At 45.1% G+C, this 14,051-nt stretch overlaps 1 protein-coding gene across 1 annotated transcript; it reads right to left on the bottom strand.

Moving 5' to 3' along the window:
- Positions 1-3,572: 3,572 nt before the first annotated feature.
- On the bottom strand, positions 3,573-13,269 carry trim8b (tripartite motif containing 8b). Its single transcript, XM_062413975.1, has 5 exons — positions 10,914-13,269; positions 6,444-6,539; positions 6,041-6,306; positions 5,807-5,922; positions 3,573-5,703 (listed from the first exon to the last, which is right to left on the bottom strand). Exons 1-5 carry the CDS (start codon positions 11,517-11,519, stop codon positions 5,006-5,008), a joined length of 1,782 nt encoding a protein of 593 aa, XP_062269959.1. The 5' UTR covers positions 11,520-13,269; the 3' UTR covers positions 3,573-5,005.
- Between the last annotated feature and the right edge of the window lie 782 nt (positions 13,270-14,051).

Genomic DNA, 14,051 nt, shown 5'->3' with positions numbered 1-14,051 from the left:
TTGGAGTTTCTTGGGAGGGGGGTGTGGGTTGGTTTGACGTAGGGCCCCCCAGGTTCCTTTGGCCACGGGGCCCCCAAAGTCCCTGGAAACGTTCCTGTTTCAGTTATAGAGCATTATTGAGAACATTGGTGTTTCTAGATGTATAAAATCATCATTCTGCAAAATACTTCTCTCTTTTTATATTCTTAATTTATTGATCTTATATATATAACGCATTTAAAATGTGTCAGTCCAATAATTCAATATTATGTTGGGTTATTGTCACAGTATATTAAAACACTATAAAATGGACTGTACTTCAATTCAGTGTTTTTTTTTTACAAAGTATGAATTATTTATATTTCCATATATCGTATTTTTTCTTATATATTGTGTTTTCATCTTATCTCATCTCATTTTGGAGTAATGGAATATATTCATACTGAGGTTTTGATACGTATCAATGACTAATTATAGATCTAACCCCAAAACATGTTTAGTCAAAATGTGAAAATTTACTTTCCACCCTGTGTCAAGTATTTATTCGTGTTCCAGCTGAACAATGATTCTGAAAGTATTGAATTTGTCTCAAAGCTCATCACTGAGCCCCGGACGTCTTTGGGGTCATAAATAATTGGCCATTAGTCGACATGTGGAGGTGTCACATGACTCAGAGTGGCTTCCTGCCGTAGGAACAGAGCTGCGCTGTGTAAAGTCGTATGAGACAGACTCGGACTCGCAAACAGCCTCTTCTCCTTTCTCACACAAAGCTTCTTATTGTCCTCTCTCTCTCCTCGGGGACAAAATGTGCTCGCATTGTTCCTCGCATGTGGCCCTGGACTCCCCGGTGGTTCTGACAAACCCGGTTTTTGGAAGATATGATGCACCCTGGGAGTCACATGTAGAAAGACACAGGCCTTTAAAGGAGGAGGTTGAAGTTTTGTAAAATAAACAACATATGGGTGGAAGATCGATACGACAATCGTGTCTTAACTCGAATATATGAAATGGCAGTTAGTAGCTTGTTAGCTTAGCTCAGTCAAACAGAAACCACAAAGTGTTTTTAAGCATCTTTGTTTTTTAATTTACAAAAGAAGTGCTACGACAGATCCAGGCTAGCTGTTTCCCCGTTTCAACTTTTTGAGCTAAGCTAACAAACTACTAGCTGTAACTTCATATTCAACATTAAAACATGTAATTAAACATAATTTGAATCTGCAATTGTTATGTAATATTACCTCATGTTATTAACAATATATGCTACAGACATTAGCTAGTGTAAGAGACTAGCTCGTACTTCAGGTAACCTGATCACGCTACAGCCGCAGCAGATAAATGTGTCAGTTGTGAATTCCATTATTTGTACGACTTCAAAATGCAAAAGGAAAAAATGTAATTTCTCATATTGTCGAACTATTCCTGTGAAGAATTAGAGCTTTTCCAAGCGTAAAGGGGAAAAGGTCAAAGATCCTTTATTCTTTTATCTTCATGTGTTTGTTGAAACCCTCAGGACGAGAGAACAAGAAGTTCTGTGGTTGTTTTATCAGATGGTAAAAGTTTCACTGTGTGTGTGTGTGTGAGTGTACGTGTGTGTGTGTGTGGGTGTGTGGGCAGTTTAAAGGAGCCAGACAGTGTGTGTGTGTGTGTTTGTTAGATACATATCAGAGGCGTAGGCGACCAGATTACTGCCTCTCTCTCTCTCTCTCTCTCTCTCTCTCTCTCTCTCCCCTCATGGAATCTGACAGCTGTTCAGCAGCTGTGCGCACAAGTGTGAGAAAAAGTGTGTGTCAGGAGAGAGAGGGGAGTGTATGTTAATGTGCGTGAGAGAGAGAGGGAGAGAACGATAGAAAAGCAGGCCTGTAATTTATGCTGCACCTCCGACCTCGTGGTTGTGAGTCTCTGCTGAGGTTTGCTGACGTGAGAAGAACGAGGCCTCGGATCGGAGCCTCCACCAGGAGGACGAGGGTGGAGTGAAGAGAGGCAACATCGTTTAAAGGGTTTTGCTTTTGTGTGTTCGTTTCAACCGCTGACCGTCGTTCAGACATGAGAAACTGAAACTGACTCTGAGTGAGATTGAAAGAGAATTTCTCGATTTTGTAAACAGCCGCTGAAAAAAAACCTAACCCTGTTTTTAGATTAAGACTCTCACAACCGACCATCGGGAACGAAAAGTAAAATACTGCTCAGGTCACTTTTTATCTGGTTTTGTACAGCACCTTGTAACTATGGTTTTGAGACTCTTACATACAACTTTCTATAATTGCCCTATATAAATAAATATTTTTTAGTTTACCATGGTGAAATACATCCATTCAGCATGCTATACTCTGTCTATATACTTATTACCAGTCTAATATGCATATATAAATATCCCAGTATCTCCTTGTACTTATGTACAAATACAGTTTTAAATGCTCGGTCAATCATCCTGTGCCACTGCACTTTACTAAATAACATTTCAATACAAACTATTTCTGTAGTTAAAGATATATATTATGTACATATTCTGTTTCTTCTAATTTAATTCTTTAATTGGATTATATTGCCTTTCTGTGTTTTTTAGTTTTTCCTCTTGTCTACGTCGACTTCGGTCTGTGGATCAATAAAGTTTGATCTTATCTTATAATTCTCAGCCCCAATAAAGAGTGAACATCTTGATTTCCTTCTCCTGTGAAGCTTCTGAGCAAACGTGAGCTTTTTAGTTCCACTCCCTGAACTCTTCATCCTGTGTTCATGGGATCGAGGCTCTCAGTGCTGGGTGGGGAGAACAGCTACAGCCTAATCAGGCTTGAGGGGAACGCACACTCATCTAAGAGTAGTTCTCTCCATCCTGTTTTCTCTCTGAAGGCCTCCACCCACACACTCATGAGCCCTGTGTGGACACAGAGATATTTAGCGTTTTGTGTAAATGGGTTTTCCGCCCGTTTAATGTGTCTTTAAAGACAGATAAACTGAAACTGAGAGAAAGGCGGCAGCGCAGGTTGTTTCCATGTTGGAGAACGAGCGGCAGAGATTCTGTGATGTGAGACTACAAGTGGGAGGACGTTGGTTTTTGTAAAGTCAAATGAAGAGTGAGCAGATGACTGTACGAAACGGAAAATCAAACACTGAGCAGACACAGGAGTCACGAAACCAGCAATTGATTGATCCCAGTAACAAGTATAGACTGAGTATAAAGATAGATGACCTCACAGCTCCACTGAAGTGAAGCCAAAGCATCTCCATGGCGCCCTGCTGGCTTGATGCACCACAGGTCAAAACCCCGCCTCCTCGGTGTTAGCATGTGGGACATGGACCGAACTAAAAAAGTCATTTGGGTGATTATTTCACATTTAAGAGTAATTTTTTTCAGTTAGTTGGATTTCAATGAGGTATTTGATGCTATCAAATTAGGCTTAATTGACAGCTGAGACTGACTCGTGATAGGTCGAGCATGTGCGTCAGACCTCGACAACACGGCTCCATTCACTTTGATCAATTCTATTTTCATTGGGAATCAATTGGGTTGGGACCACACACCGGGAAGAAAATAATGGATAACCTTTTAAGGAACATGAGAAAACGGGATATCACAGACAGAGTGGACAGCAGAGACCAGTTTAAATTTGTTTATTTGGAACCCTTCTCCAAATCACGTCTGTAATTTTTCCATTTCATAAAATATTTACAAAAAAAAGATACTTTTATGTTGTTGTTGTTTTTTTTAAACAGTTGTAACAGCTCATCTTTAGGATGATGAACCGTTGCTTACATCTCGCAGTCCAGTCTTGTTCTTCTTAGAAAAAGTTCCATGAAAAAAATTCCTCCCCACCATTTTTTTTTCTCTTTCACACACACAGTTATTTTTCTCCAACCATTGTTCTTCTTTTTTGAGTGCTTTAAAAAAAAAACTCTTCCTTGCATGCTTTCAGCTGCAAACAGGAAGCCAAGAGCTTGTGTGCTTATTGAGAGGAAGTGACATCTTTGCCCTGCAGGAAGTACAATTACAGCATCATCAGATCCTCCAGATGCTTGATTGGTTTGGTCTGTCCATTCTGGCCTTTTGGCTCTAAAATCAGAGTCTCTCTGGACAAGCGTGACGCCGACGGTTGTACCAAATAAGACAAAGTAAAAGTAGTTACTAGACGGAAACAGTCTTTGTCAGAAGATTTTCTGTCCTGTGGGAATCCTGGCAGCAGGAAGGGAGTGCTAAGGATAAGGGCTGAAACTCGGAGGGGACACCGGCCCTTCAGATGCAGCTCCACTGTCCCTCTGTGGGTCAGCGTCTGTAGTCCAGGCATAACAAGGCGTCCACAAGTGCATTGTGGGTGTTCCATGGAAGAGCGTTTTTGTGTTCAAGCCGTACAATCCATCCCTGAACTCAGCAAAGAAAGGAAGAAATGCCACGATGATTTAAGAAAATAGAGAAACGAAGGAGCCGCGGTCCCTCGTTAAAGGATCAATCAAACAAAGTCAGCTGGGCAGAGAAAAATATGACGCTAATAACATAAGGCAACTGACCTCAGTATAACTGGAGGGGTGATTATATCAGAAAAACACGAGACACTGGATTGGAAAGCTCAACGGCGTTTTGTTTTCCCTTTAGCCTCAGCGAGAAGCCATGAAGGTGTATGAAGACTTTCTATTTAAAGTTCATTTTATACCAATCCATCTCCTGCTCTATAAATTAAAAAGGATGCATCTCATCCTCGGCTGCTCTCGGTCAGAGCGTAAAACGCTGAGCTGAGTTGTGCCAGAGTGAGCGGGTTGGCTGTTTATGCATTTTACGTATAATACACTACATGAGACACTGACCGAAAGTAAAGAGAGGAAGAAAATAAAAACACGTAGAGATCGACCCTGCCCCCGAATGTGTGTACATGCTCTAGATCTGTGTGTGGATATAAACATTAATTTATTTTAATGTGTGTATAGTATAACTGCATTAAGATTTTTTTCCAGTTAGTAAGTCGGTAACGGTGTGCTATATTGGTGCCTGTCTCTATATCTGTGTGTGTGTGTGACTGTGTGTGTGTTTGTACTCTTGTTAGCTGGTGACATAGTGCTTTGTAGAGGGCTGCCCATACAGCCCGTAGAAATCTGCGTGTCTGTGTGTCTGTGAGGCGTCAATCCAGTCCCTCACTGCCAGTCCCTGCATGGACGGCCCTCCAGACGCCAGGCCAGGTGGTGGGGGGTAGTCTTGGGCGCTGACCCAGGGGAAGGAGCCCGAGCGCGGGTATGGGGGATGGCTACGGTGACCCGACACCGAGGGCACTCCGGAGCAGTAGCAGTTATCCATCGTACACACCAGGATCTTGCGGCCGCCGTACTGAGGCAGCACGGCCTGCTGGGAGGAGTGGGAGGAGCTGCTGCCTCCGGGAGCAAAATGCGAGGAGCCAAACACGGAGCCCGAGTGATGGTTAGTCAGCGAGCCACTTCCGCTCCCTGTCCCGCCGCTCTCACTGATGTGAGGCGGGCCGCAGGGGCCGAGCGGCTGCTGATTGGAGGACTGGCCCTCTCCAGAAGCAGAGCTGGAGCCCAGGTACGGCTGCTTGGCAAGCGATGAGGAAGAAGATGAGGAAGAGGAGGAGTCCTTGAAACCTGGAGCGGCGGTTTTTCCTACGCTCCCGTTCCCCTCTGGAAAGGCAGTGGAATGTTTCCGTTTGTCTGCTCCAGAGCCAGAGCTCTGACCGCTGGGATAGGCAGGAACGGACTGCAGGAAGGTGGAGGGAGGGGTGAGGGGAGCTGAGAGAGACAAGGTGTGAAACAAGAGGAGATAAGTGGCGATTCAAATTAAAACCCATTCAGGCCTGGCATTACAAGCTTTTCAGTGTGTTTCACATCCTACCTTCCATTGTTCTCTTCAAGCTCTTCTCCCTTTTCGAGATTTCAGAAAGGAATAGTTTGGAGTTTAGATTCCCAACTTTGTAAGGAGGGAGACTGTTTCCCATACACGCCTGAGACCTGCAGCGAGGACCAAGAGACAAAGTGCAAGATCAGACATCTGCTTGGAAACATCACCTGCATCTATCAGAACCACACGGGAAAAAAAGGTTAAAGAATCGAGCTACGAATCACCCACCTGTCTGTGAGGATTTTAACCGGTTTGGTGTTTTTCATGAAGCTCAGCTCCTCTGCTTTGCCGAAGGCTGTGTGGATTGAGCTCAGCAGCTTCTGAGCCTCGTGGCGCTGTTCCCCCAGAGCCAGAACCTGGGCAGAGTTCTCCTGACAGAACCGAGCCTGAGCCCGGTCCAGAGCCTCCAGTGTCCGACCGAGATCCTCCTCCAGGATCTGGTGCATCCGCTGGTACTGCAGGCGCACCTCCTCTTTCAGCTCACACACCCTGTCCTGTGAACAAACATGGACGCACAAATCTCAACCTCAATCTACTCTGAACTGATCTTATTATGTAACACAACAAGCAGAGTCTCTTAAAATGTGCGTAGCTGCTTCTACGCCCACAGAGCAGGGTGAAAGCCACATACCTCCACCACACACTTGTCTGAGTCGAGTTTACAAAGCTGCTCTTCGATCTCCTGCACTCGTTCCTCCACACGCTCCTGCTGTCTCAACAGGGTTTGCTGTGAAGAGAGAAACAGACACTTAGAAGAAACTCTTATTGCGTTGTGAAGTTGTAACCTCAGTTAGCAGCTAGCCTCCCCCCGTGCCTGTGATTTTAGGATCCGGGAGGAGGCTAATTTAGTCTCCATCCAACTCACAATCCCTGTGGGGGAGGTGGGAGGGGGATGCTGTCATAGCAACCAACAGCTATTTTGTGTTTTTAGTGAGTGAGGTTGAATGTGTGTGTGTGTGTGTGTGGGGGGGAAAGACAGGGGCAGCAAGCAGAGATAGATAAATGGGCTCCTGCAGCTTTGCCCTCCCCTCAGTCCACCTCCTCTCCTCTGTCCTACGTCTCCAGGAGCCGGGGCTGCTCTGCGAGCTGTAGTACGGTTCTGGCAGCAGCTCTTGTTATTTTTGGGATGATGATGATGACGATGATGGCCTGTGAACACCAGCAGACGCTGTTCGAGCCCAACGGAAGTGCTCAGCTGGTGGCCAAAGCGAAAGGCCCCCGGCGAGATGGAAAGATCCTTTATGTTGCTCACTGCATTGAATAAGTCTGAGAGTGAGAACGTCATTGAAGCAGCTTCGCTAATCCTTCACGTTATAAATATTTAATGTGACGTATGAGCAATGCACGCTTAACATTTAATGATGGAGAGACAAATTGATAAGATGGTACAGAGCGAAAATAATGTGCTAATGCTAACATGATCCAGATTTTAATAAACAAGACGAGGAGTCTGCAGCTGTGCCGGCAGCTTAATGCTAACATTAACATGCTCACAATGGCAATGCTACCACCATGCTAATGCTAAGCAGTAGTATTGTTTAACATTTTCTAATGCAGTTTCCATTCTTACATTTGCTAATAAGCACTAAAGCTTAGCACAGCAGGAGCATTTTCACACCTGAAAGTCTGAACTAAGCTTCATGTCTTTGTTCCATTGTTTACATTTGATCTGGTTAATTTGGTTTCAAATTGAAATTTAGGGAGCACACGTTAGCATTTTGTATCAAATCCATTCGTCGATGTATACTTGACATTTACGGATTTGACATCGGCTTGTAGTCGTTTTGAGACCACCTCGTCTTTCACACCTTTAATTTTGGTTGGGACGACACTCAAAAGGTCCAAATGTCTGACCAACCCCGGGAGGTGTCACATACTGTCAGTGCCAGTAAACAGCATGTGCAGGTAGTTATTGATTAAACAAACACCAAACTAAGGCTGCAGATAGCAATCCTTTCATTGATTAATCCACCAATTATTTATCTTAAGTTTTGTTCAACAAAATAACATTGAATGCTTCTAAAAGACCAAATCGTAAAATAACAGCTGTAACAGGCAAATCTTAGTTTTTTTTGCCGTTCATAATCTTTTTAATATCCATTAAGCGATGAATCACAAGGTTAAATTTCAAAACCACAGATTAAAAATGAGGCAATCACCGCTCTAATTAAATGCATATAGTTAAATATGCATTTATTCACAACAATCCATCGAAATTATATTTTACCCAAAAACCATGACATCAACTTCCTCAGACGTCAGAGGAAAGAAGTCGGGGGATGACCCAAGTCAGTGGGATTCATCCCCTGGGGACCATGAATGCTAGCATAACATTTTAATGTCAATCCATCAAACATTGTTGAGATATTTCATTTTTGACCAACGCGGCGGAATGAGCAAACCGACAGCTGCTTGCGTGGTTCAGAACCTGAATCTTGCATTAATCCCACGAGTCAATAATCAGTTGTTTTTCTACAGATTGAAGGTCTTATCACATACCACCATCATCATCATCATCATCTTCATCGTCTTCACATCCAATCACGCCAAGCAAACAGCAACTGATTTTATCATTAGTTCCCTGTGTGATCAACTGGCGTGGAGCCTGATAGGACTGAAAACCTGCAAACTCCTGGGCCTCAGTGGCACATGTTTGGGAACCATTGCCCTAGATATCTCTTTCTCACTCACACACACAGTTGGCATGGTTAGATCCAGGACTGTGACCTGGTTGTGCTGATTGATTGAGTTAGGCGCCGAGCAGAAGCCAGGGGAAAAACAGGGTCGAAGGAGCTGAAGCTTCCCAGAGAGGGTGTGTGTGTGTGTGTGTTTGTGTGGTGGGGGGTATAAGGGTGGGGTCGGGGGGGCAAGTGGATGTATGGGATACCTTTGGGGGAGGAAAATCCGGGGCATAAAGAGGGGAGGGTGCTCTTAAGCTGTCATTTCACCAAAACCTCTTTTCCATCAGAGCCACCAGAGCAGGGCCAGGGGGAAGGTCGGGCCTTGCCTGCGGTGACTGGTGGATGGTGTGAGCGGTGAAGAGCAGGACAGTGGCTGTAAGGTGGTGTGTGTGTGTGTGTGTGTGTGTGTGGAGGGAGGGGGCAGGGTCCACTCTAAATTCCATTGTCACATTCAACATGGAGGATGCATTAGTCGTCAGCACCACGAAGACAGGTTTATGGATTAGAGCTGATGTGACTGAAATCAATGTCACTGTGTTAATCAGATTATTATCACATGATCATATAATGTTATTAAAATATATAGAAATGTATCCCATAGGTTTTTTTTTTTTCTTTTCAAATTGTGACCTAGATACATTTTACTGTTGAAGATTAACTCATTGAACTGTCACACGGTTTCTAAATGATCCCAATTTATTAATGTTTTTTGTTATTTTCAGCCGACATGTGCTCAGATAGAGATTTATCAGATTTATGAGTCTCGCTCACGTTATTCCAGATAAGAGACCTTCGTATCACGTTGTGGCAAATTAATGCAACGTAAAGTCGACCTGATGAAGATTTCTTGGGGCCTCTGTTGCTACTGGTATTAGTGATTCAAAATCGCCAATACTAATATCAACATATGCTTTTGAATCTTTAAAAAACGGTGAATGATTCCTAAAGCGTCATTATTAATCCTTCATAACAAAGAAATGTAACTGAGGCCTGATGTTCTACAGTTAACGGCTTTACTGTTATGGAAAACTTAACAGTGAAGCTGAAAACTCTTGTTGCCACAACGCACTTTGTTTATATTACGGTAAAAAAATATATTTTGTGTTCATGCCAAACATGTTATTATGATTTAATATGATATTGCATCACATATTATTTTATGATGGCTGCATCAGGGGCAAACACTCTTAATCAGGCTCTACTTACTGCCCAGTCTGATTATAGATAATGTTGTAAAAAGGCTGTTGATGTGGAGGATTGTGATAATACAGCTTTATAATTCAGGCCAGGTTCCGCACGCCCTTTCCCAGCCTCAGGTGTCCCATTAACTCATAAAGTTAAGCTGAGTCATAGCATCACCAACAGGAAACACACCCTCCCATGACTCGCTCGACGCCTTAACAGAGTGTTGGGTGAACTTTGTGAGTCAGTCAGCGGTGGAGCCTTCACGGTTCCACCTCTGACTGAATGTCTGACAAATAGAAATGAGGAGGGGGGTGGGGATGAATTCTGCTTCTGCTCTACTGACGGCAGCGAGCACCAGACCCCAGGGGAAGAGAAGAGGTTAATAAAGAACCAGAAGTAGACTGCAGAATCAAGTGACGAATCACTTTAATCCCCCTCCCTCTTGACTGCACTCCCACCCACCCACCCCTCCTCCTCCTCCACTCACAACTGGCGATCCCTGAGCTAGGATGCACCTGTGCTGGGGAGATAAGGCCCTCTGTGGGCCCCGCATTGTTCCACCCTCCACTGCATTGTTTGTCATTCCAACAGATGAGGACGCAGGCTGGAGTGGATCACAGCCGAGATAGACCAACGCAGACGCTGAAAAACCCTCCAAATGCAATTGTCTCTTAAAATTCTCTTTTTGATTGAGTGAAGGGATTAAGGAAAGAACCTGAAAGCTTTGAGCCCAGGAAACTCGATGCTACGGGTAAAAGAATGACATTGAATTATGTTAAAATATCTCCTTTGTTCTGGTGAAGTTTGGCGACAAAGTGGATTAAAAATATTTTCCTTCCTGGTTCTTTCCTGTGATGCAAAAATATATTTCTGTTAAATGAGGTAACGTTTATTCATCACTCACAAATTCTTGCATATGATGGTCATGATTGGTCAACTGGAGACCAAAGTGACGTCACCAAATATCGTGTTTGTTTGACCAACGGCCCAACACCCCAAATATTGGAAGTTTATTATCTTAGAGGATGAAGAAAATGGAAAATCTTCCAAACCATGAACCTGGAAACAGAAAACTTCTGCTATTTTGGTTTGGTTTCAGTTCTACTTCAAAATCCCTGACACCCAATGTCTGTATTTTTGTTTCTCTGGACTGCTTCACACTTCGCATCAACAAGACATGTATGAGGAAGACTATGTGCATTTGATGTACGTGCATAGTATTGAATTGTTCTTACTCGGATGTCGTTGCGTCTCAGCTCCACGTCAGTGACGGCGTGGCTGTGGCTAGGGTTGCAGCGGGCGAAGCAGCAGTACTGACACACCGCCGTCTGCTCGGCCTCGCAGTGGTACAACCTGTACTCGTCGTGCTGCGGGCAGGTCCAGGCCTTCACCGCCTCCGCCTCCACCAACAGGTGCCCCAGGGCTGAGCACGGCTGCTGCAGGTGTGTCTGGACGTGGGACTGGCAGCACGGGGCGTTGCAGCGCAGGCAGACCTTCACTGCCGGGAGCGGTGGGCCTCGGCGGCACAGGATGCACTGCAGCGGCGGCGTGCTGGCCTTCTCCACGCTCAGGGCGTTGTACTTCTCCACTATGTTGGACAGTTTGTGGTTCTTCTCCAGGCTGGGCTTCTGCGTATAAGCATGATTGCACTCGGGGCAGCGGGCCAGCGAGGACTCTTTGGCCCAGGCCTCGCTGATGCAGCCCCGGCAGAAGTTGTGCTTACAGGGCAGCTGGATGGGATCTGAGAACACGTGCAGGCAGATGGGGCAGATGAGCTCCTCCTCAAAACAGTTCCTCCACGTCTCAGCCATGTCAGAGGCCATCATGGTGCAGGCAGGCATACACTAACTGTTCCCCACTTCTCCAAGACCTCTGAGGCCTCGCAGGAAACAGGACACTCTCAGAGAGTGTCTTCAGAAAGGAAAAGATAAAAACAGACTCGATGGCGTCCTGAAAGATCTAAGCCAACACGTTCCACCTGGAGTCTCCCTGACAGATGACGAGTATATTGCTTATTTCTGCAGCATGGAGGGCGAATTCCAGAAAACTGACCGGCGAAGGCCTAGGGCGAGGGTGACAACACCTTGGTGATGTCGACACACACACAAACAGCAGGAGCTGACGTTACACAGATTACAGTAAACGCTGCTATAATTTCCTCTAAATCACACACACGCACACACAGGGCCTCACAGATTCGATTTGTTTTACAGGCCTACAGGAAGCCTCTGCACTACAGGTTCACCAGCAAATGCAAAACAAGGCACAGAGCAACTAAACAGCCACACAACTCAACGTGACCATGAGAAAGACACTTGATCCTTGTATTTATCTTATTTCCAACATGGGTGGACTGCACAAGGAGTCCACACCCTGATTACTTTCCACAATAGCTGTTTTTTTTTAAATAAAGACCCTGAATCTGTTAGATCAGGAGCTCAAGGACGCAGGAAACCCTGTGAATAATCACCACGCAGGCAGAAAGGCTTTTGTCCGCTGAATCATAAATAAGTACCCGAGCAGCCTCCTCCTCCAGCAGCAGCACCACTATCACCGGTTTAATTATACATACGAGACGGGGAATGGTGCCTCGCAGGTCGGATTAGCAGCACGGGAACCTCCGGGAGCTTCAATCTGACATGGAAGCGACATGAAACGAAGTTCTCGCATACCTGAACACAACAAGGCCCTTGCTTCCTCTGCCCAGTATCGATCTATAATCCCATCAAACCATCGTTCCCAGGCTGCATAGCTAATGGTCGAGTCCGGCTCCTGCGCACAAAACAAAGGGTTTGATCCGCAGGAATGTCGCGGAGCTTTTCTGCTTCGTCTTCCTCCTCTTCCTCTATCCAACCATCGAATATCTGTGCTCTTCAAAGCAGTTCACCTATTTCGCCGATCTCCACTTCGACCTTTCAGCCAACAACACATGAATCCCACTTCCTTATCTCGGTCGAATTAGCTCAGCTCACCGTTTTCCACCGTGGCCCAGGTACAGATAAACAGCTAATGCTGCTAGCTGCTAACGACGCTAGTGCTCATTGTGATTGTGATCTAAAAGGCGGCCATGTTTGCGTTTTTATATCATAATCAAAGCTGTAAAACATATAAAAATACACCCCGCTGATCTTAAAGGGGCCGTCGCGTTTCTTTCTGTCCTTGTTGGGGCTAGCTGTCATCAGCCATCTTGTAAATCCTCATTAGAAAACAGGAGATATCCGCCGTGTGAGCAGCTGCGGGTCCCTCGGCTCACCTGAGAGCTCCGCGGATTCAAGAAGAGGCAACACGCGTCTTTTTGTTCTCAGAGAATAAAGGATTAAAATCAGCTGCTGGTTTTTCCTCCGTCTCGAGCTTCACTTCTTATTTTAGATTTTTCTCTCGGGCCCTGGTTCGGTGTCTGTGTCCGGGGGGAGGAGGAGACCTGGTTTGAACAGCCAACACGGTGCCGAACAACAATAATCTCTTCTTCTTCTTCTTCTACTTCTTCTTTTCTCTCCTCCTCTTCTTCGTTCTCTCTATCGGTCTCTGGACAGAGGAGGAATGCAGCCGAGCTGCTCCACAAACCACAGCAACACACACAGACACACACACACAGTCACACCGGACATCCGCCCGCAGCTTTTCAGAACAAAAGACCGTGTTCCACAGTAGATGACTACATACACAGAGCTTTACCTCAACGATAAGTATTTACATCCTAGTTACAAAGAGTAATATCATGCATCTGAGTTGTGTGTCCTTTGTCTGGTTGCATTGTGTCTTTGTCCTTATTATTCTCCTCCTACTGGTTGTTGTGCGTCTTCGTGGTTGTTGTGAGTCTGATGAGCGTGATGTTGGGCATCACGGTTGTATTGTCTCTTTGTCCTCGTTTTTATCTCCTCCCAGTTGTTGTGAGTCTTCGTGGATTTTGTGAGTCTGACGTGTGGCATCGTGGTTGTGTTGAGTCTCTGATGTCTTTTTCTGGTGTTGTGAGTCTATTTTGTTTAGCCGTAGAGGTGGTTTTGAGTCTCTAGTCGTTTTGTGAGGTTGTGATTCTTTGGAGTATCTGCGGTTGTTTTGTGTTGTTGAGAGGTCTTAATGTTATTGTGGTCATTTTGTGTCAGAGTAATTTTAACTCTCTGTGGTCGTTTTTCTGTCATTGTGGCTATTTTTTTGTCATTGTGGTAATTTCTTGTTGTGGTGGCTTTGACTCTCTGTGGTTGTTTCCTGTCAGTGCGCCAGTTGTGCGTCATGGTTATTTTTGTGTCATTGTGGCCTTTCGAGTCTCTGTTTTCATCTTGACTCGATGGAGTCATTTTCTGTTGCTGTGGCTGTTTTGACTCATCGTGGTCCTTTTGTGTGGGTGAAGTTGTTTGGTCTTGTTGTGGTCATTT

The sequence above is a fragment of the Platichthys flesus genome, chromosome 20 (assembly GCF_949316205.1).
Source record: "Platichthys flesus chromosome 20, fPlaFle2.1, whole genome shotgun sequence".
In the NCBI taxonomy this organism is placed as follows: Eukaryota; Metazoa; Chordata; class Actinopteri; order Pleuronectiformes; family Pleuronectidae; genus Platichthys; species Platichthys flesus.
Note: the sequence above shows the minus strand (reverse complement) of the source record. Positions and strands in the feature narration are given on the sequence as shown.